The sequence below is a fragment of the Bos mutus genome, chromosome 24 (assembly GCF_027580195.1).
Source record: "Bos mutus isolate GX-2022 chromosome 24, NWIPB_WYAK_1.1, whole genome shotgun sequence".
NCBI lineage: Eukaryota > Metazoa > Chordata > Mammalia > Artiodactyla > Bovidae > Bos > Bos mutus.
This window is the reverse complement of record NC_091640.1, coordinates 34,771,502-34,794,534: the sequence shown is the minus strand read 5'-3', so window position 1 is coordinate 34,794,534 and position 23,033 is coordinate 34,771,502. Positions and strand designations below refer to the sequence as shown.

The 23,033-nt window shown below is 48.2% G+C and overlaps 1 protein-coding gene across 1 annotated transcript in view; it reads left to right on the top strand.

Moving 5' to 3' along the window:
• The window catches only part of GREB1L (GREB1 like retinoic acid receptor coactivator), a 249,869-nt gene that overhangs the window by 213,375 nt on the left and 13,461 nt on the right, over positions 1-23,033 (top strand). The window contains 9 exon segments of the mRNA XM_070361659.1: positions 1,237-1,429; positions 5,156-5,289; positions 9,269-9,608; positions 13,889-14,004; positions 15,068-15,312; positions 18,048-18,619; positions 18,997-19,099; positions 21,599-21,754; positions 22,248-22,387. Coding sequence (XP_070217760.1) covers positions 1,237-1,429; positions 5,156-5,289; positions 9,269-9,608; positions 13,889-14,004; positions 15,068-15,312; positions 18,048-18,619; positions 18,997-19,099; positions 21,599-21,754; positions 22,248-22,387 — 1,999 coding nt within the window.

Here is a 23,033-nt window from a genome sequence, read left to right as displayed (position 1 = left end):
AACAGCAGTAGGGATGCCACTTCAGTGATCTGAGAGCATTTTCAGAATCTTCCACAATTTACCAGTTTAAACCAGAGAACATTCTCTTTATGGGCTTTTTAATGAAAGAGTAATATGGTGGTGTGATGGAGTCAGATCAAATCACAGGACTTATCTGGTAGGGGGTATCTTTGTTGCTATGGATTGAAAAAAGCAAACAGTTTTTTTTTTTTTTTTAAGGGAAAATAGTTGTCACATATTACATATCATGGTTTGTCCGAACCAGGTAGGGAGAGGGAAATTTTAGCATCCTCAAGCACTCACAGACTTTCTTTTCTCGGGACACACTGAGGTTAGGCATCTGGATTTTGTTTTTTGATCTATGATAGAGATGTTAGAATTACTTGTTCAGAAGCTAGAATGTGCTTGGTACTCCACAATCTGGTCTAGAGCCCTAGGCAGGTGTAAGTAAGATCTTGCATAACTTGTTAGATTTGCAAAGAAGGACAGAGAGGTGAGAAGAGGGTAGGAAAGGTAAAGAAAAGAAATTTTGCCCACATCCTGTTCAGTTACTGCTTGTGTTCTACGAGCAGAAATAGCTCACTGACCTTATATACCTCATCTTTGAAACCTCTGAGGGTTTCACACTGAATCTCTCTGTTTAATTCTCATGGGCATTGAGATTACTTCTTTGACTATAAATATATACATATGGTTTTGAGGCTGCACGGAAACCTGGTATATCCACACTGAATAAAAGTGTTGGTGGTAGGGAGGGGGCAGGAGGAGCCCTCTGCATGGTCTAGCAGCCTCAAGGGAAGAAGGAAAGTGTATTAACACAGCAAGGATTCCTTGTCATTTGGGGAATCTCTCTAGGGGCACAGATCATTGCTCAGTTATAAGCATCATTTTTTGATGGAGAGCTCTCTTACACTGGTGGGGCTTTCAAACTAAAATGATCCACCTCAAGCTACAGATTTGGATATCTTTGGCTTGGATAATGGAGTTTAGACTTCAAGGTGTATTAGGGACAAACTGAAAAAGGAAAAAAAAATTCCCTGAAAGCTGTCTGAAAGGGGTAAGAAAGAGGGTTATTTCTGCTCTTCCACATCAAATGCTGGTTGTTTCCACTGCTGCTCTCAGTTAATAAGAACTGAAAAAAATAAGAGCTAAGACATGACCTCTATTTTGCTCTCTGATTGTGCATCTAGTCACTTAAATGAGGAGGTGTTAATGTGACTTTCAATGTCTCTACAGTGTCATGTCGGGCTCTTTGTCACATGGCGAGCCCGGCCATGGATTGGCTGACAGGGTCATTAACGGCAGAGAGGTTCTGGAAGCTTTCAACCTCCTGGTGCTCCAGGTCACCTCCTGTCCATACACTCTGCAGACCCAACAGTCCCGAATCAGCACCAGCAACGAGGTGCACTGGATGCAGCTGGACAGCACAGTGAGTCTCTTCCCCGCCTTCTGCCAGGCGTGTTCCCAGTCCCCTCGGGAGCAGAACAGCATCAGAAAACATGGCCAAAAGCCTTACGGGTGCTTTAGCTTCTAAAAGTTCCATATACTTACAATTAGTATTCACTAAAGGCTAAAGAATGGGCTTCCCAGGTGACTCAGTGGTAAAGAATCGCCTGCCAATGCAGGAGACTTCGGTTTTAATCCCTGGGTTGGAAAAATCCCCTGGAGAAGGAAATAGCAGCCCACTCCAGTATTGTTGCCTGGAGAATCCTGTGGACAGAGGAGCCTGGTGGGCTACAGTCCATGAGGTTGTAAAGAGTCAGACACGACTGAGTGACTAAACAATAAGAACAACAAAAGCTAGTGAATAGTGTTCTCTATAAATTTGATTTGGTGGGCTCTACTTTAGGTTATCATGCAGATACAAAATTATCCACCTGTGTAGTTTGTCCCCCTACAATGTAACATGATCTGACATAATTATCAATATCCTGGATTAGTTCTGTGCTTTTGAATGATTCATTCTGAGACTTCCCTGGTGGTTCAGTTGTTAAGGCTGTCTTCCAGTGCAGGGCGTGTGGGTTCCATCCCTGGTCAGATAGCTAATGCCTTGTGGCCAAAAAACCAAAACATAAAACAGAAGCAATACTGTAACAAATTCAATAAAGACTTAAAAACTCCACATCAAAAAAAAAAAAAAAGACACACAGAGAACACAGAGAAAACAGATTGGTGGTTGCCAGTTGGTGGGGGCTGGAGGGCAGACAAAACGGGTGAAGGTGACCAAAAGGCACCAAAATCCAGTTATAAAATGAATGGGTTCTGGGGAATAATGTACAGGAAGGTGACAGTGGTTCATAGCACTCTACGGTCCATTTGAAAATTGCTGGGAGAATAGATCTTAAAAGTTCTCACCACAAGAAAAAAAGAATTACAACCGTGTGTGGTGACGGGTGGATGTTAACTAAACTTGGTGTGGTGATAATTTCACCACATATGCAAATAGCAGATTATTATGTTGTACACGTGAAACTAATGTAATGTTCATGTCAATTATATTTCAGCAGTTTTAAAAAAGAAAAAAGTCAAGTTATACACCCTGGGTGTCAGTCACTCAGTCGTGTCTGATTCTTTTGCAACCCCAGAGACTGTATGTAGCCCACTAGGCTCCTCTGTCCATGGGATTCTCCAGACAAGAATACTGGAGTGGGTTGTCATTTCCTTCTCCAACATATACATCTTAACTAAATACAATTTTTATTTGTAAAAACAAAATGACAAACATAAAGAAGAAAAGAAAAACAAAGTAGAATAAGACAACTGCAAAAAAACCAAAGTGCTCTGTGGGTTGAAGGAGGAAAAGTGTCGCCCGTCTGAGAGCATCAGGAATGCTGACATGGAGGACAGCGCACGGGGTGGGCTCTGGAGGAGAGGGAGGACAGAGCAGACACTGCGGACAGCAGTCAGCAGCGCAGGGCCGTAGAGGAGGAAACGCCAGGTGTTTTTCAGAGGATACTTAGTGGGATTAAATGAAACCTGAAAATACACATATGGAATCTTTGAGACCAGGCTGGGAAAGCTTACACTTGTTACACGTCGGTGAACAATTCTTTAGCAAGGGCACAGTATTATTAGAAACAGCAGAACCTACTCTTTTTTCTCTTTTGGCTGTGCACGCAGTTTGCAGGATCTTAGTTCCCAGATCAAGGATTGAACCCAGGCCATTGCAGTGAAGGTGCTGATTCCTAACCACTGGACCACCAGGGAACCCCCAGAATATGCATAATTCTTATATTTTTAGGTTCACAATTATTCACAATCACTCACAATTCACAATTATTCAATGTTAATGTTCAGCTCTGTGAATTTTCACGAACTGAACATACCCGTGGAACCAGCACCCAGATGAAAAACTAGAACATGAGCTTCCCTCCAGAGGCCAGGCACTCTGTCGCCAGAGGCAGGCACTCTTCTGGCTTGGTTTGCCTCATTTTGAATGTTATATAAATGGAATTGTGCGATAGGCACGGGCTTTCCAGGCGACGCTAGTGGTAAAGAACCTGCCTGCCAATGCAGGAGACGGAAGAGATTCGGGATTGCTCCCCAGGTTGGGAAGATCCCCTGGAAGAGGAAATGGCAGTCCACTCCAGTATTCTTACCTGGAGCATCCCATGGACAGAGAAGCCTGGTGGGCTGCAGTCCATGGGGTTACGAAGAGTTGGACACGACTAAAGTGAGGCAGACGTGCAGTAGGCACTCTGTTATATATAACTTCTTTTGCTCAACATTGTGAGATTCTTTTATATTTTACATGAGTCGTGAAACACTCCTTCTTTCGGTTGTATATAGGTTACGCTGGGTGACTCACCACAGTTGATTTATTCATCCTATTCACTGATTTCAGTTGCTGCTTTGAGCATTCTAGCTCATGCCTTTTAGTAGACATCTGTGTACACTTTTGTTGGGTATGTATCTGGGAGTGAAATTGCTGAGTGCAGAGTCCAGCTTTAGTGGATACTAAGAGGCTACATTTTAAGGCAATTTATTAACTATAAGAGGTCAAGTCAAAGAGATTAGAAAGGTGGGGGTGAGTCATCTGGCTTCTCTGATAATTCAGGCTCGAATGAACGAGTACCTCAATCAGAATAGAGGTGCTGGCAATAAAGAGGATGGAAGAAATGGTAACTTTTCTAGGATTTGTTTTTTGAGGAAGAGGGGAAAAGCAGAGATTTTTAAGGTGATGCCTTTAGTGGGAAAAGAGAAGACAGAAGAGCAGCAGACCTGCGTGTGGAGGGCAGACAAGACAGATGTGAACTGAGTGGAGGCCAGGCAAGTGTGCCGTGGCAAACACAGAGCTGGGGAGGAACGGGGACTTTATGCTGAGGCTTTGGAATATTTTTTCAGGAATGCTGATCACTGACCGAAGCAGCTGGTGTAGATAAAATCATGGAAGAAAATAATGAAGAGAATGGCGGAGAGGGCAGCGAGGCCAAGGACTGAGGGTTTGGCCTCAAGAGTCCTTGGTGACCTTCCAGGGAACAGCGTCCACAGAGCAGAGGGTTGGGCTGGAGCAAAAGCAGAGATGGCAGCACAAAGACAGGGAGTGCTAAGCTCAGGGTCACTGAGAGGCCAGGGCTCTGGGAGCGGAGATTTTTTTTTTTAAGCAGAGGAACATTTTCCCCAAAGATACAAGAATTCAGTAAATCATGTCACTTTTTTTTTTTTAATCATGTCACTTATAATTTGTGATGCTGGGGGAGCCCAGTAGCTCTAGTTCTTCAAACCCTGCTAGCTCCAGGTGGTTCTAAGTCATCTATGTAACAAGCTGTCCCTATCATTTTGCTAAGAAAAAATAAAGAGAAGAAAAAAAAAATGAAAACATTTTATTCAGATATTCTCACTTTTTAATTGGATTGGGGGGATTGCTGTTGAGTTATACGAGCTCTTTATAGATACTGGCTATTAACCCCTCATCAGGTAAATGGTTTGCAAGTATTTTTTGCCGTTCAGTAGGTTGCCTCTTCATTTTGTTTCCTTTGCTGTGCAGAAGCTTTTTAGTTTGATATAGTCCCACTTGCTTATTCACAATTTTTTCTAATTTTCAGGCAATAACCTGTTACAGGTCCCCCCCGCCCCCGCCCCGCGCCGCCCGCCCCTGAAAATCAGACACCTTGTGCCCTGCCCTCACTGGGCTTTGCTCTGTGTTTTGAACCAGGAGGACGTGAGCTGTGAGGAGAAGCTGTACTTCGGCCTGAATGAGTACAGTAAATCTCTGCAGTGGGGAATCACAAGCCCCCTTCTGAGATGTGACGAGACATTTGAAAAAATGGTGAACACGCTCTTGGAGAGGTAAATAAGGACCTTCAGCCTTGTCTTTAGCTGTTCTTGTTTGTCTGAACATGCCAAACGTCTTTCTGTCAGAGTCACAGGGAATGTTGGTGGAGCCCAGGCTATGCAAATGACACTCAAGAGCAGAATAAAAACAGCCTGTCCTGACATGACCTTCCACTCAGCTGGGTTTTCTATCATCATCCAGGACCAGCAAAGGAATCCAGTGACCCCGAGTGGGAAGGATAACCACCTTCCGTGCTCTGAATCATCTCCCAGGCAGGTTCACAGCTTCACCCAGAGATGATGCGGGCAGAGAGGGACTGGCTTATTAGAAGCCATTCCTCTGGGGTCTGGCCTCCCCCTCCCCACCATGCACCCCACACTTTTCTCCTCTTGTCTACCACAGGCAATCACCCTCAGTAAAGAAATGAAACTTTACTATGAGAGACTTGAAGTGTAAACTGGAGAACACTAAAGAATAATCAGATTGTTTGAGCTCAGTTCCAAGTGGCCCTCCTCCAGTCCCCGACTTTGGGGTAAAGTCTTACGACTCTGTCTCCTTTTTCTTCCTCAATTTCAGGTCAAACGCTGGAAGAGCAAAGGGATTTTCTGTTTTGTTTGTTCATTTGTTTTCCCCCTCTCTGATCTTGAACTACAGACTCAAAAAAAGAGGCATAAGAATTTAACCTAATAGGGAATTCCACAGCAGTCCAGTGGTTAGGACCGTGATTCGATCTGTGGTCGGGGAACTGAGATCCCTCAAGCTGGGCATGGCCAAAAAAAATAAAAGAATTTAACCTAGTAGAGGTTCCTCCCTGTCCTCCACTACAATATTCTGTCTGATCACCCAGTGATGGGGCAGTAAGGCACTCTTCGATGAGATACATTCTTATTTTTAGTAGCTCTAGTTCTTAACACTGTCTCTTATCGATCACAACCCATCTATTTAAAAGCTGCCCTATAAGATTGCTAAGAAAAAGAAATAAAGATGATCAGGGAGAAACGTCCTACCCAGCAAGTTATTGGGCGGTGTCAGGAAAAGGAACAGGCGTGCAGTGGGATTTTGTACTTTCGCAGCTGTTGGGTTTGAGAAGACATAACAGACACTGTGATGTTAATCCCCTCGTGGCACCTGTGATCTGAGATTTCTAAAACCACCTCATGAGTCTCCCTTCTAAGTGTTCCCCAACCTCCTGTTCTATCCACCAGCTTGGAACCTATCTTTTCTTTAAGTAACATCTTGGAGTTTTATAACTCATATTTTAATGGACAGTCCCATCAGCTCCTATACAACTTTTGTAATCCTTAAAAAACTATGATTATAATTGAATACAAAAAAAAAATTGGGAAAACTATTCACTTCTAAATTCATAGCTCTTTCAGTGTAAAATTTAAATGCCTGCATGTCAGATAGTAAAGAATCTGCCTGCAATGCGGGAGACCTGAGTTCATTCCCTGGGTTGGGAAAATCCCCTGGAAAGGGGATTGGCAACCCACTCCAGTATTCCTACTTGCAGAATTCCATGGACAGAGGAGTCTGGTGGGCCACAGTCCATGGGGTCACAAAGAGTCAGACACAGCTGAGCAACTAACACTTTCACTTTTCATATCAAAGTTACCCTTTGATCTAACTTTGGTTTTCTTACATGCCGCAGCAAAAAAAAAAACAGTAAGCCTTAAACTTGGATCATCTGTGCTCACTTCCTCCAGCCCAGGTCCCCCAGGCTCATAATGGCTATGATTTACTGAACACTTGAATGGAGTGGTTCAGGAGGACCGATGGAACTAAAGGAGTTCTTTACTTTTCCCCAGTCTACTAAATCTGTACCACTTGAGAAGACATTGTCAAAGAACTGAATAAAATCCACACTCTTGTCTCACTGACTGGATGATCTTAGGCAAGTAGCTGAATTTCTCCCAGTCTTTAAATCAGCATCCTTCCATGAGAAAGTGAATCAGAACCCAGGGAATCAATCCATGGTCTTTTCCAGCTCTAAGTACTTCAAAACCACAGTTAGCCATTTGCTGACCTGAACTGGTATTTGACCCTGGGCTTTCCTGTGCAAGGCTGGTGATGACTGTTTCACTTTAAATAGAATTATAAAGTGGAGCAAAGGTGAAATTGCCCTCTGGTCTACCCAGCTGCTAGGAGGCTGCCTGTGCCACCAGCCGGCATCCAGGAAGAAAGTTCATAGACCCGCCTTCCTTCTGCGGGCTCCACGGGAGGCCCAGCCAAGCTCCGGTCCAGGCCTTGCTTTCCCCAGGCCTGCTTTCTTGACCAGCACCTCTTCAGGCTGCAAGTGGGTCCTCTTTACCCGTGTGTATTCCGTCTGTCTTCTGGCCGGGTCTTATGAGGAATAGCACATAAATGAGAGGTTTATTTTCTGCTTGCTCTGTAATTGTAAAAAAAAAAAAAAAAAAACACAGCCGAGTTGGTCCAGTGGAAGGCGGTGAGCAGGGAATGCTGGGGTGAGTCAAGGACACCCCTGCTGTTTATTTCCCGGGGCTCCTTTCGCCCAGGTGGATGGGAGACCACACCACTAGGGGATGCTATTTCTCCAGCTGGCTCCAAGCTTCCTCCATTTTTATGAGAAGATACTGTTATTGCCCTGACTCAATGGACAGGAGTTTGAGCAAATTCTAGGAGATGGTGAAGGACAGGAAAGCCTGATGTGCTACAGTCCCTGGGGTTGGAAAGACTCGGACACGACTTAGCGACTGAACAACAACAATCGTTATTGCTACAAGGGAGCTGACCTCAAATTAGCCATAATAATTACTCTTTTTACTCCTTATACTTAACAGACATTACATTAATGTATCGGTTTCCTCAACTATAATTTTAAGTATCAGAGAAATAAGCTACCAAGCATTCTAACCCCAGGACAGCAGCAAGAGCTTAGAGTCTAGGGATGATCCTTTACGACTCTGTGGATAGTCTGAGCGGACCAGTGCTTCTCAAGATACAGTGTGGTACAGATCACCCGGGGACCTTGTCCAGGCTGTTTCTGATTCAGTGCACATGGGGTAGGAGGGTTTGGCACATCTGACAAGCTCCCCGGTGGTGATGCTGCTGATTTAGAGACCACTCTGGGAGAAGCTAGGATCCCTAGACTGTCCCTAAGCCTCTTGAACTCAAGGTACCTATCCCAGAAGGTGTTGTGAGCTCAGCTTTTCCTTCTAGTGATGTGGGCTCCAAGGTCATTCTTTTTTAAAAGCTTTAATTTTGTGTTGGGGTATAGCCAATTAACAATGTTCTGATAGTTTCGGGTGAACAGGAAGGGACTGAACCATACATATGCATGTATCCATTCTCCCCCAAACTCCCCTCCCATCCAGGCTGCCACAGAACATCGAGCTGAGGTCCCTGCGCTCTACAGGAGGTCTTCAAGTTCATTCTTTTTTAACAAATTTATTTATTTTTAATTGAAGGATAGTTGCTTTACAATATTGCTTTGGTTTCTGCCATATATCACCATGAATCAGCCATATGTCTCCTCCCTCTTGAATCTCCCTCCTACCTGCCATCCCATCCTACCCCTCTGGGTTGTTACCAAACCTCAGTTTGAGTTCCCTGAGTCATAGAGCAAATTTCCTCCAGCTGTTTTACAAACGGTAGTGTATATGCTTCCATGCTACTCTCTCCATCCGTCCCGCCTTCTCTTTCCTCTCCCCGACCCGTGTCCATAGTCTGTTCTCTATGTCTGCATCTCCACTGCTGCCCTGCGAATAGGTTCATCGGTACCATCTTTCTAGGTTCCATATATATGTGTTAATATCCGATATTTGTTTTTCTCTTTCTGACTTCACTCTGTATAATAGGCTCTAGGTTCATCCACCTTATAAGAACTGACTCAAATCCAGGTCATTCTTGAGCTCAAGCCCACCACCCACCACTATCCGCTTCCCACCCTGCTGGGTCTCCATTCCTACCACACAGCCCTTGCGATCCCAGGCCCCACGGCCCCCACGCTAGCGCCCCTGTGTTCTGTTGAAGGTACCCGAGGCTGCATAGCATGGTGGTTCGCTGCTACCTCCTCATCCAGCAGTACTCGGAGGCTCTGATGGCTCTGACCACCGTGGCGTCCCTGCGTGACCACAGCACACCAGAGACCCTCAACATCATGGACGACCTCCTCAGCTGCCCAGGGAAGAACCGCAGTGGGCGTGGACACATGCTCATCCTCCGGGTGCCCTCTGTGCAGCTGGCGATGCTGGCCAAGGAGCGGCTGCAGGAGGTGCGCGACAAGCTGGGGCTCCAGTACCGCTTCGAGGTGGTCCTGGGGAACCCCACCTCTGAACTCAGCGTGGCAGCCCACTTTGTGGCACGACTAAAGGTTAGCAATGGACAGACCTTCGCTCCGTTTTCTAGGACCCCCCACCCCTACCCCGTGCAGGCGGCTCAGAGGCCTGCCGTTTGCTAGAGTTTTGCACAAGTGTCACGCGACTTCGTGACAACGTTAAGGCTAAGCTAAGGGACGTGTCCACCTTCCTAGTTTATTAACATTCGGTCTGGGTCCCCCATGCTAGTGCATGCATGCAGTTGGTCTTCCATGCTCTCCGACTGCAGGTGCAAAAAAAAATGCGATGACCCAATTTCACCCCCTGTTTATTGACCTTGTTCAAGATTCATCTAGCCCACGGCCATCTGTTTTCTCAGAAAAAAAAAAAAAGGTAAGTTGTTCTCTCGGACCTCCGTGGGGGCACGCCTTTCAATATCATCCATTCACTGAATCTTTTCTGTCCACCCAGAGTCGGTAAAGTATCCTGTTTTCTCTTCAGGGCTCACAGAGGACAACTGCCCACCCTCTTGCATGTGGATTCCCCAACAGTTTGCTGTTTCTTTGTACTTGCTTTGGCCCCAAGCGCGGGCTGGACTGAGACTCTTCCAAGCCTGTGCATGGCTAAGTTCCCCACCCCTCTGCACGGGGAAGGCATTGCTTTTTCTGAACCCCTCCTGTCAGGTGTGGTGGGCGGGGGAGACTTCTTTGATCAACTAACCTAAGTCCCTACCTCATGCCCCGCTCAGATTTTTCTGGGGACTCTTCTAATCCAATGTGTCCCAGCCCTTTGACAGCACTTAATGAAATTCTGCACACCAATAGGTGCGGTACCGAGCAAGGTGCTCTATGTCTGGGTTAGATCAACATGGTTTCTGAACCTTGCAGAAAGTAAATACTGAGCTAACCTGGATAAAGAAAAGCCTACTTTGACACAAATTGTATAAAAAGAAAGCATGCAGTGTTAGAGGATTTACATTTCCATCTGGGCTGCAGTTTACCAACTGCAAAATGAGCGTTAGACTGCATGGTCTCTAAGGGCTGTAATTTGAACATTATTATTTCATATTCATAGAGCATTTTGCAAATGTAAACCTTTGTATTGCGTTCTACTACCTAACTCAAATAATCCAAAATGCAGACAAAATGTCTTGTATTAGCTTGATACACAGTTGGAACAAATAAATCTTTCTAAACATAGAAGCTCCTATATTTAGTGAAAGTTGTAACATTTACATTTCACATATGGATATATAGATATAACGTTCACAGTTTTGAATTAAAGTCATAGACCACAATATAGCAGTATTCCTGGGATAAGTAAGAAATGAGAATCCTGAAACTCTTCTTACAATACAACTTATTAGTTATGAGACAATTTGAACGATGCTAATGATGAGGAATCTGGACAGGCAGGTAATCAGCACCGCTCTGTGAGGTCTCACACACCTACTGCAGGGAGATGTTCTAAAAGGCTATGAGTCTGCAAGGTCTTCTCTGGGTCTCCATTGGCACTGACCAGGTATAGCTGCTTAGAGCGTCTTAGGTCATTTGTTCAGACGCTTACTGCTACTGCTGCTCCTGCTGCTGCTAAGTTGCTTCAGTCGTGTCTGACTCTGTGCGACCCCATAGACGGCAGCCCATCAGGCTCCCCCGTCCCTAGGATTCTTCAGACAAGAACACTGGAGTGGGTTGCCATTTCCTTCTCCACAGACACTTACTAATTCAGTGTAATCAGCAGTCTTCGATAATTTGCCCCCGTGGGCCGTAGTTTGAAAAACAGTCAATAATTGAGGTTCCTACCTGGCTGCAAGCACATCAGAACCACCTGCAGGGCTTCCCGGGGCTGCTGGGGCTGTGCTGTGAAGAGATCTCAAGTGATTACTTCTCAAGCAGTTACACCTCAAGTCGCATGAGCAGTGGCCAAGCACCAGCTACACAGAAGAGACTTCCAGGGACTTCCTTGGTGTCCAGTGGTTAAGACTCTGCCCTGTAATGCAGGAGTGCAGCTTTGATCCTCTTGGAACTAAGATCCCACGTGTGTGGGGGATGCCTTAAAAAAAAGAGAGTTTACATATGTTCAAAATCCCTCAATCACATCAATCCATCTTTTTTATATTCCACCTTTTTTATTTTAAAAAATATTTGTTTTTATTTATTTGTACCGGGTCTTTGTTTCTGCACACAGGATCTTTAGTTGGCAGCATGTGGAATCTGGTTCCCTGACCAGGGATCAAACCCAGGCCCCCTGCAGTACAAGGTAGAATCTTAACCACTGGACCACCATGGAAGCCCCTATTTTCCACTGGTGTGGAAGTGAAGATTTGAAACGTTCGCATCCTTAGTAAGACTGCCACTTGCCAGGTGGTCTCTGTTTCACCTACTGATCTCTAAATTATTAATACCAACTTCCTTCACCACTGACGAAACAGCACCAGGATGCCTTTTGTCTCTGCTGCTGCTGCTGCTGCGTCGCTTCAGTCGTGTCTTGACTCTGTGCGACCCCATAGATGGCAGCCCACCAGGCTCCTCCGTCCATGGGATTTTCCATGCCTTTTGTCTCTAGCCTTGGGTAATATCCAGTGCCTCTTTTTCCATTAGGGGGCCTTATTTTTGTGCTTAGCCTTTAGGTATTGTGGTTAACTTCTAAGTGATAATAAGTACTTTGGAAGGATATAAGTTTACATCTAAATAAGTTAGTCTGTCCAGAAGGCCTGTGAAGCTTTCGTTAGATTTCCTTGACCTTGAACCCCATATAAGCCCCTAAGTCAATGCTCTCTCAGTCTTTCGTGTTGTCTTAACTGCTTCTGTAGGAAAAGCTCCCTCAGGGCATGATAGACCCGTAGAAGAACGGCAGCCATCCATCATCAGAAGTAGCAGTGTGACAGGAAAACATTACATAGTGGGTTTGCCTTGCTCTGATTGCTCAAGAGTAAAAGTGGAATCTGTTTAATCATTTTTTGAAAATAATTCTCCTTATAAAACACGACATCTATTCTTCCATCATTATAACCCAACCTCATTCTTGCTAGAACCATGAAATATATTTGGGGAGACCCCAGAGTCAGGGATTCATAAGTCCAACAAGAAGGTTTATGAGTAAAATGATTCTTATTTGCAGAATTATTTGCTTTGACTTAGGTAATGTTCTAGTTCCCTTTGACATGAAAATATATGGAAAACTGAATTGGGGGTGGGGAGAAACTTTCTGCTAATGTCTTAATGTTTTTGACAGATTGGTTTTCTAAGACACAGAAAGTCTCAAACTTATAAATAGTCATGTAGATCCACTGAGTTCTCCTTGGCATAAAAATATATGACAAAAGATTGAGGTTTGGGGGCTCTTCCAGTTTTAAAAATTCTATGCATTTTACTTGAAGTAATTGTGGGTATATTTATTTCCAAGACTGGCTTTTATAGACATCAACAAACCAGTAACCAAACTCTGTTATATTATATCATATCATATCTTACCTGATATATTTCTTTTTATCCCATGTTGGTTTTAGCAAAGGAAATACCAGTCTATTTAAAAATAACATTATATGCATCTCCTAATACCTCACTTTTCAGTCCTTGTTCCCAAAAACATCATCAGAAATGTCAGTTCATTTCTTATAATTCCTGCTAGAAAGCTGATATAAATCACAATTAGATGCTACACACTTCATAAAAAGTAGTAGAAATCACCTTATCCACTTAAGAGATGGTTTATTTTCTTTCTGCTCTAGAATAGAAAAAAAAAATCTGTAAGATCTTTTCACTTTCAAGCATCCTTCAAGTTGAGATTTTCTTCCTCTTGATAAATTCCTGTATTTGAGATTGTTCCATTTATTAAAGATATACACATGTGTGTATATGTATATTTCAGTTAATGTATAGAGGTGATTGTATATAAGTTTTGCTGTGATTATTTTATCAGTCATTTATAACCGAAATGGTCTTTTTTCAATCAATCAATCCCAAGAGTCTTTCCATTATACAAAGAAAGTGTTGTACTTAAGAGCACTGAGTCAGGTAGTTTAAGTAGGGTTTCTGTAAGGTTTGTACCATTGGTGGGATATTTCACATTGTATATTTCTTTGATGTGCATGGCTAATACATAATATATTCATTAAGATCTCCTGTTTACCTTATTGAGATAACGTGAAAGCCCACATTCTTCTAGAGTACTTGGTGTATTCTTTTCAGTAGCAATTAAAATATATGTATACACACAAACACACTTATTGGAAGTCATTTGGAAGCACAGATGTGTGTAAAATCTGACTGTAGAAACAAAAAAGGTGGAAATTCAATGAGGGGTTTTAATTTTATTGTTGGGTCCCCTTCTACAGACCTGGAGAGGAAATGAAGCAGAAGAGTGGGTCCCTCGGACATACCAGGATCTAGAAGGTCTGCCTTGTATTGTGATATTAACTGGCAAAGATCCTCTTGGAGAAACCTTTCCCAGGTACAATGCCAATCACTAATTCTCATTTCCCATTGGTTGCTTGGCTGAGCTGACGGTTAAAACTTAGCTGATGCTCACCCACTTCCTTCACTTGGCAAGTGAGAAGGCAGTTGTTTTACTCGGGGATGTAAGAAATTTAGCCTTCTTGGATTCTTTCAACTTTCCAGAGATTGCCTAGCAATTTGGGGAATGAGAGAGAAGCCCCGGAGGAGAAGTGTTTATGCATGAAAGCTGGGCAGCCAGAGGGGCAGGGAGGAGAAGCATTGCCCCCAATGAGGAGCTTTTTGGATGAAGTGTCTCTGTTAGGCTGCTGTTCCCTCAAGGATCTGGGGCCTGTGGGTTGGAAGGCAATAGCAAGAATAGTATTGTTGTTTAGTTGCTCAGTTGTGTCCAGCTCTTTGGGGCCCTGATGGACTGTAGCCTGCCAGGCTCCTCTGTCCATGGGATTTTCCAGGCAAGAATACAGGAGTGGGTTGCCATTTCCTTCTCCAGGGGATTTTTCCAACCCAGGGATTAAACCCGAGTCTCCTGCATTGGCAGGCGGATTCTTTGCCACTGAGCCACCTGGGAAGCCCAAGAATAGTCACAGCATTCACTGAGTGCTTGCGGTGAGTTAAGTGCAGTGAACGTAGCTCAGTCATGTCTGACTCTGCGACGCCATGGACTGTAGCCCCCAGGTTCCTCTGTGCGTGGGATTTTCCAGGCAAGAATACTGAAGTGGGTAGCCATTCCCTTCTCCAGGGAATCTTTCCAATCCAGGGATCAAACCCAGGTCTCCTGCCTTGCAGGCAGGTTCTTTACTGTCTGAGCCACCAGGGCAGCCCACTGGGTATTGCTCTAAACACACTGCTTGTGCCATGTCATTCATTCCTTGCAATAACTGTCAGCTGGGCACTGTTACTCTATTCCATGTGTGGAGAAAGTGAAGTGACTGTCCTGCGGCCCTAACAGCTAGGAGGTGGCAGCACTGAGGTTTACATCAAGGATCACCTCACCATTTTGACCGCTGTCAGCCACACGTAAACGCTGTGCGCCTCACCAAAGACACCATTACTTTGTGCAGGTCTCTAAAGTACTGTGACCTCCGGTTAATTGATTCAAGCTACTTAACCCGCACGGCCTTGGAGCAGGAGATGGGGCTGGCCTGCTGCTACGTGTCCAAAGAGGTGATCCGGGGGCCCACTGCCGCCCTGGACCTCAGCGGCAAGGAGCAAGAGCGAGCTGCGGCCAGCGAGAATGACACCGAGGAGCTGCTGATCGACCTGGAGAGACCCCAGAGTAACAGCAGCGCTGTCACGGGAACTTCAGGTCAGTACTTTCTCTCTCCAGGGGTTGGGGCAGGAGAGAGGAAGGGGTAGAAGTAGGGAAGGCAGAGGCACCTGCTGCCTCCCATCCAGCTTTCAGAGCAGCGGTGGCTGACCTGGGCATCCCATCCAGACCTCAGTCCTGGGGAGACGTAGTTGACAAACGTGAGTCATGAGCAGCCACAAGACATTTGCCTGGAAAGCACTTAATGAAGAGCTTGCTAATAGGCTAAATGCATGCGTGCACGCTGCATGCTAAGTCACTTCAGTCACGTCCAACTCTTTGTGACCCTATGGACTGTAGCCTGCCAGGTTCCTCTGTCCAAGGGATTCTCCAGGCAAGAATACTGGAGTGGGTGGCCATTTCCTGCTCCAGGAGATCTTCCTGACCAATAGGCTAAATACAATAAGTAAATTTCATGAATCCTCACTAACACCACGTCTCCTAGTCTCTGCACCCTAATCATCTTATTGATATTACACATCTGATATTTGCACAAAGGCCTTCTTTTCCTTCCAGACCCTGAAGTGGTTTGTGCTAATTGGCCTAGTACCTGGCACTGAGTGTGTGTTTGAACGAATGAATGAGTGACTTTTCCCCCAAGTACCTAAATGGCAAGTGTTTATATACAGAAGGCTACTCTGGGACCACTGGTTGATTGGGATGATCCAGCCTACAGCCTACCAACTGCCCTCTTATTATGTTACTGTGTGGCTGATGGCAGTGCCTGGCATGAATTTTCTTCTGCTAAATAGTATTAAGCAAATACAGCATTATTTCCAGGACTTCCCAGGTGGCACTAGTAGTAAAGAACCCACCTGCCAATGCAGGAGACATAAGAGACATCAGTTCAATCCCTGGGTAGGGAAGCTCCTCTAGAGGAGGGCATGTCAACCCACTCCAGTATTCTTGGCTAGAGAATCTCATGGACAGAGGAGGCTGGTGGGCTATGGTCCATAGGGTCGCAAAGAGTTGGACACGACTGAAGCAACTTACTCCCCACACACAGCATTATTTCCATTTTTTTTTCTGATTGTGAAAGTTATAATAGAGTTTAATATAGAAAACTTGGAGAATGTAATGAAGTATAGAGAAGAGATGAAAAATGAAAATCCCACAACAGAGGGAACCACCATTCACGTTCCTTCTGCCCCGTGTTTCCCTTCTTTTACCTCATGACACTGACTCACACACACGCACAAACACACACACACCCCTTCTGAATGGAAAAGGCAGGTATCTGTGCCTGGAAGAGCGTGAGGACTGTCTTACCGAGGTCTGCTTCAGTCATGGGTCAGGGCTGTACCCGCCACCCTCTAACAACAGCCTCCCCGGTTCTGCCTGGTAGACCAGTTCAGAATAAAGGAGGGAGTTTGGGAAGATGGTAAAGGGTAACAGAGGAAGGGGAAGAACACACCTAGAAGCTTTTCCACACCAGCCAGCATCGGTGAGGGAGAGGAGGAAGGTGGAGCAGGGTGGGGTGATTAGAGTCCACTTCCTTCCTGTGCTCCTTGATCAGCCCCCTCCCTTCCCTAGGCGTGGAGAGCTGCCCCACAGACTCTAGATTCTGGCCTTGCTCTCATGAACTCTGCTGTCTGGGGTTCCCCCTCCCCAATCTTGGAGGACCCAGGTGCTGCCCTCCTACACACACCACCCTACCCACCACCCTACCAACCTCCAGCTGACTTTCAGGGTCCTCAGGGGGTGCTCATTGCCCAAGGCATTCAGGCCAGAAGACTCAAGGGCCTTGAAGGCAGAAGAAAACCATCATGCAGAAGTCAGCTGAGCAGCGGTGATGGATGGGGTCAGGAGCCTCTGGTTACTGGCCCTTCACCTAGGAGCTCCCAAGGTTGGGATTTGCCTGGGAGGCACCAGTCTGAGCAGAAAGAGTCTTGTAATTCGATTCTTGTTTGTCTTCAAACCACTTGGTCGCTCAGTCGTGTCTGACTCTGTGACCCCATGGACTGTAGCCCTCCAGGCTCCTCTGTCCATGGGATTCTCCAGGCAAGAACACTGGAGTGGGTTGCCACGCCCTTATCTTCTCAACCCAGGGATGGAATCCAGGTCTCCTGCACTGCAGGTGGATTCTTTACCGTCTGAGCCACCAGGAAAGGGTGGGGGTGGGGGACATTTGCGGTGAGTTGGCTGTAGGTGAGCAGATCTCCGGCCTTGGGGTGTAGGGAGGGAGGAGGTTACGCCCGCCTTCCCACGCTGGTCCGGTCCGGGCATCTGTGGAAGGGGCTGCACCCTGGGGAGCGTATCCACAGCCAGGAGGGTGGGGCCTGGGACCCCCAGAAGGCGGCGAGTGCCAATGGACAGGATTTGGGTGTGGAGCGTGTGTTGGTCAGGGTTCTGGAGTGATTCGGACGGATTATCCAAACAACCTAACCAGAGGAGAGTTTAATAACCCGCTATGTACAAAGACGCGGGCAGGATGGAAAAAAGCAGCAGGAGGCGGCGGGGTGGTCGGTCCCAGGGCGCCGGGCTACCTGCGGCCTGAAGACGCGGGGAGGGTCGGACGTGGGTCCAGGTTTCTCCTGGCCGCCCGGAGGAAACCGGGAATAAGTGGCCATTTCCGAGCCCACACAGCAGCCAGGGCCGGGGAAAGGGGACGAGAGGGGGGCGGCAGGGCGCCAGGAGCAGAGGGGCGGCCCGAAGCCCGAGCGCCGCCTGGACCCCAGGGGCTTCCCCCGGGGCAGGGGCGGCGGTGACAGCGCGACGTGTGGGTCCTCTTTCAGGCTCCATCATGGAGAATGGGGTCAGCTCGTCCAGCACCGCCGACAAGTCCCAGAAGCCGCCCCCGACACCCAGCTTCCGGAGCCCGGTCCCCAGCGCGGGGCTGGACGAGGGGCTCTCGGCCGGCCCGGCGGGACCCGGGGAGCCCCTAAAGCAGGAGTGCGACTCGCTGGGGCCCCCGCTGGCCAGCAGCACCACCGCCAAGCCGTCGCCGTCGTCATCGGGGCCCGGGGCGCTGCCGTGGCCCGGGCCGCCGGGCCGGGCCGGCCGGCCCCCCCAGGCCGCGCTGCCCCCGGTGGTCATCCTGTCCAAGGCGGCCTACAGCCTTCTGGGCGCGCGGCGGGGCGGCAAGCTGCCGGCGGCCGCGGCCCTGCTGCCGCACCCCGACGTGGCCTGGGCCAGCCCGCTGCGCCCGCCGCCGCCCGCGCACGCCGGCCCCGAGGAGCAGTCGCTCTACTACCGGCGCTGGACGGCCGCGCGGCCGCACCACGCCGACCACGGCAACCCGCCCGACCCCGCCTCTGGCGCGCGGGCCTGCCACCCGCGCCGGCTCTTGCTGAGCGGGCCCCCCCAGGTAGAGGCAGGGGTTCGGGATGGGGGACTGGGGTGGGGGAGTGGAGGTAGGGCGCCGGGGCAGGGGTCTGGGATTGGGGGATCGGGGGTAGGGCGCGGGGGCAAGGGGCTCTGGGGTTGCGGGGTCGGGGGGTCGGGGTAGGGCCCGGGGGCAGGGGTTCTGGAGTTGCGGAGGTCGGGGGTAGGGCGCGGGGGCAGGGGTTCTGGGCTTGGGGTCGGAGGTAGGGCGTGGGGGCACGGGGTCTGGGGTTGGGGGTGTCTCGGGTCGGGGGACGTCGAGGCCCCACTCAGATGGAAGGAGTCCTTGGAGAGCCCAGGTGTGACGTCCCTTTTGTCTTTTCCTCCCCCTCCCCGCCTACAATTCGACACCCGCCCCAGGTGGGGAAGACGGGCTCCTACCTGCAGTTCCTGAGGCTCCTCTTCCGCATGCTCATCCGGCTCTTGGAAGTGGACGTGTACGACGAGGCCGAGATCAACACCGGTGAGCGCCGGGCGTGGTGGTGCGGGCTATTACCACCACATCCCGGGGCTGTCCGCGGCCTCCAGGGGGTTAGTGCAGGGTTATTGAGAAGTTAGAGGCCAGGAGCCAGCAGAGTTGTAAGATGCCCTGGCCGTTTAGGTTGGGGTGTGACTTCCCCTCCTTTGAACCCCGATCCCCACTGTGTCCCCCGAATCACTGGGCACAGAGGCATCTTATAAAGCCCGTCAGGTGGGTTCACTGCTCAGATGGTGACACTGCTCAGGTTTAAAATTAGTAGACTGCAGTGTTCTATGGCTTAAGGGTCCAGGGCACATTTTATACTCCATCAGGGTAACCTTATGTTTTGCCTACTGGCTGCGAGTGAAGGTGTGTGGATTACTACCCAAAGGAAAACTTCCTTGAGCAGGACAGAACCCTGGCACCATCAACAGCCCCTTGGGACTGGCAGAAGGATGGAGGGCCTGGTGCTTGACAGGCCATCCCCAGCCTGCACCTCCTGCCACCCTGCTGTTGCTTGTGAGGGAGGCGGTTCCCCTCAGCCGGTCCAGCAGGGCGGGAGCGTGGGCATGAGCAGGGGTCAGCTAGCATTAGCCCTGCGGCCAGGGGAGGGTGGCTTCGCATCTCAGAGGGACTGCGGTGCTGGAGGAAATGGGGTGGGGGGGTGGGCAGGAGTAGTCATGGGTAGACGTTCTTCCCAAGCCCCTGAAAGATGAAGGTAGAGAAGAAAAAGGCCTTGTGTTGTCCATCACATTCGCCCTGGAGACCTCCAACTCGCTTGCTTTTCCTAAACAGTTGGACCTGTCCTGTGACCAGCCCAAGGGATAGAGCAGTTCAGAGCCAGACTAGGTAAAATCAGTCATGTTTAATCATCTTCCTGTGGCTTTTGGTTCAACTTCCGTCCTCCATAGTTTACGTGCAGGATTCCGGACAAACGCACACAGTCCTGTCTTCCGGTCCACATCTCCTTGTCTGCGTGCCCGGCTGAGCTCTAGCAGACCCCAGGCCACCAGAGGGGACTGAAAGATCCCGGGGGCTGCCCAAAGCAGGCGGGGCTACAGTGCAGAGCCGAGCTGACCGGGAGTGAGGGGCCGTCATCCCATTGACCCCCACCTCGTAGGCTCCTCGGAAGAACGACGCCTTTAATTTTCATCTCAGATTCCCACTACAGAGCCTACAGCTGTGAGAGTCAAACCTGGCCTTTGTGATGAGCAGCACTGTTTGGCTTTATTCCTTCACCCTAATTTTAGTGCCGGTGAATGCAATGGTACACTGGAGAGGCATGGGGATGTGTTTTTATTAAATGAGAATAAGCTCTAACTTTTAAATACAATGCACATTTTTAAATGAAACCTAAACTTTAAAAAGGTCCAGGATGTAAAAATAAACAGTGTTGTGCTTAAAAGGTAATACCTGAGCTTCTAGCTTGTAGGCTTTTGGCAGAGGGGTGTTTTTTTCTTTGTTTCTCCTTTTGAGGGCTTTCCCAGTGGCTCAGATGATGAAGAATCTGCCATAATGAGGTTTAAAAAATTTGGACATAATGAGACATGGGTTCAATCCCTGGGTTGGGAAGATCCCCTGGCAAAGGGAATAGCAACTCATTCTAGTATTCTTGCCTGGAGAATTCCATGGACAGAGGAGCTTGGCAGGCTACAGTCCATGGGGTTGCAGAGAGTTGAACACAACTGAGCGACTGACACACACACACACACACACACACACGCACTCACACGCATGCTCCCTTTACACTGTCTTAAGCTGATCTTATAGTTTTTATTATTAATAACCAATATCACCTATTGGAAACATACCATGTGCCTGCCACATGGTGTTAGCACTTTCAGTATGCCATCTGGACTTCTTAAAACAATCAGGGAACCCTAAGAAATGAAGGTGCCTGCAGGTGTGAAGTCACAAGATCGGCGGGAGCAGTGGCCTGGACTCAAACCCAAGGCCCCAGGCTCTCAACCTGGTTTGCATGTCGGAAGCACTGAAGGAGCTTTAAATATGACGAGTGCCTAAATAAGGAAGGTGGTTCTAGGCTGTGTGGCCTGAGCACAGGGGTTTTACAAGCTCCAGTGGATTCTAATAAGCAACAGACACTGTGAATCTTGCTTAATGAGCCCCTGAAATCCTTTCAGCTGTTGGCATCTTAAAACCCCATGACTAAAACTCTTGTGATAGGATTCAGATCATCCAAAGTTAAATAAGATTTTAGGGACACTTGGGGGTCAGGCGTGGGAGACTGGTGGATCTCTTAGACTTGGGAGTTTCTGGGCTGGGTGTGTAGAGGCTAATGGGGACCAGTGAGGGCCAGCATCCCTCCCAGCAGGTCTGAAGGACACTCTGCACCCCTCTCCCCTGGACTCGGGAGCTCATTTCTCAGAAAGGCCTTTGTCCACCTACCTGGGCTGTATGTTTCCCTGACACTTGGGTGAGAGGGAGGGAGGGTGGCCAGTTGGTCTGATCGGGCTGCCCTGTGCACTTTCCTTCTTGGCCTAGATCACAGCGAAAGCAGTGAGGTGAGCCAGTCAGAGGGCGAACCCTGGCCTGACATCGAGAGCTTCAGTAAAATGCCCTTTGACGTCAGTGTGCACGACCCCAAGTACAGTTCGATGAGCCTGGTATATACTGAGAAGCTGGCAGGGGTCAAACAAGGTCAGTGTACGTGGAGCCTGAAGGTCGAGGGTTCACCTAAATAAGGGCGGGAAACCTGGGGCCGTTTACTCCTTGAGAGCAGCTTAAGTCATACTCCTTTGCATGTCTTGTTTTATTCACGTGAATGTCACCTTTTGGGCTTCCTGGGTGGCTCAGTGGTAAAGAATCCACCTGCCAATGTAGAAGACGTGGGTTCGATCCCAGGGTCAGCAAGATCCCCCTGGAGGAGGGCATGGCAACCCACTCTAGTATTCCTGCCTGGAGAATCCCATGGACAGAGGAGCCTGGTGGGCTACAGTCCATGGATTTGCCAAAGTTGGACGTGACTTAGCGACTGAACAACAGCAAGGTCACCTTGTAATTTTCAGAGCTGCCTCTCAGGGCATAAACTGCAGAATCCTAGGAAAAGCCCTTCTGGGGGTGGGGGACTTTTTGCCCAGGCATAGGGGCTTCACACACAGCATGGGAAGGTGTTTTGTCTCTTTTTACACAGAAGCGATAAAGGAACCCAAAGCTGAGGAGCCCCGGAAACGAGAAACCATGTCCATGATGCTGACCAAGTACGCGGCCTACAACACCTTCCACCACTGTGAGCAGTGCCAGCAGTACATGGACTTCACCTCTGCCCCCCAGGTGCGGCCCCTGCGCTCCTGCCTGTTACCCAGCCTGGGTTCTGTGTGCGAGAGAGGGAAAGCCCCAGTTTCAAGCCCTAGATGGCTTGTTTGGTTTTTAAAAAATATTTATTTAGTTGTGTCGGGTCTTAGTTGCCACATGCAGGATCTTTTCATTGCTGCGAACAGACTCTGAAGTCGCGGTGCATGGACTCCAGAGAGCGCAGGCTTTGGTAGTTGCAACCCGTGGGCTTTATAGCTGCCCCGAGGCATGTGGGATCTTAGTTCCCCAATCAGGAATCAAACCCACATCCCCTGCATGGCAAGATGGATTCTTAACCACTGGGTCACCAGGGAACTTCCAAGGATAGCTTATTGATGAGATGGAGCCACTCATTTGTGAGCAGAATGCATGAAGCAGTTGATAAAATGACTTTGGGTTTATTGGGATTATAGACAGGGGAGAAAGAAACTGATTTGTGTCTTAAGTCACTTCATCAAATGGTTACATGTGTTGTTTTAGAAAGTAACTGGTATGTCTGTGATTCTGAAAAAGCTGGATATTACAGCATGTTTGACAAAAGGGTCTCTTCCCCTCCTTCGGGTTGTTGATGAAGATGGTGTTACTATCTGCAAGTCCGTAGGGTGTGCCCTGTGAGCTGTGATCT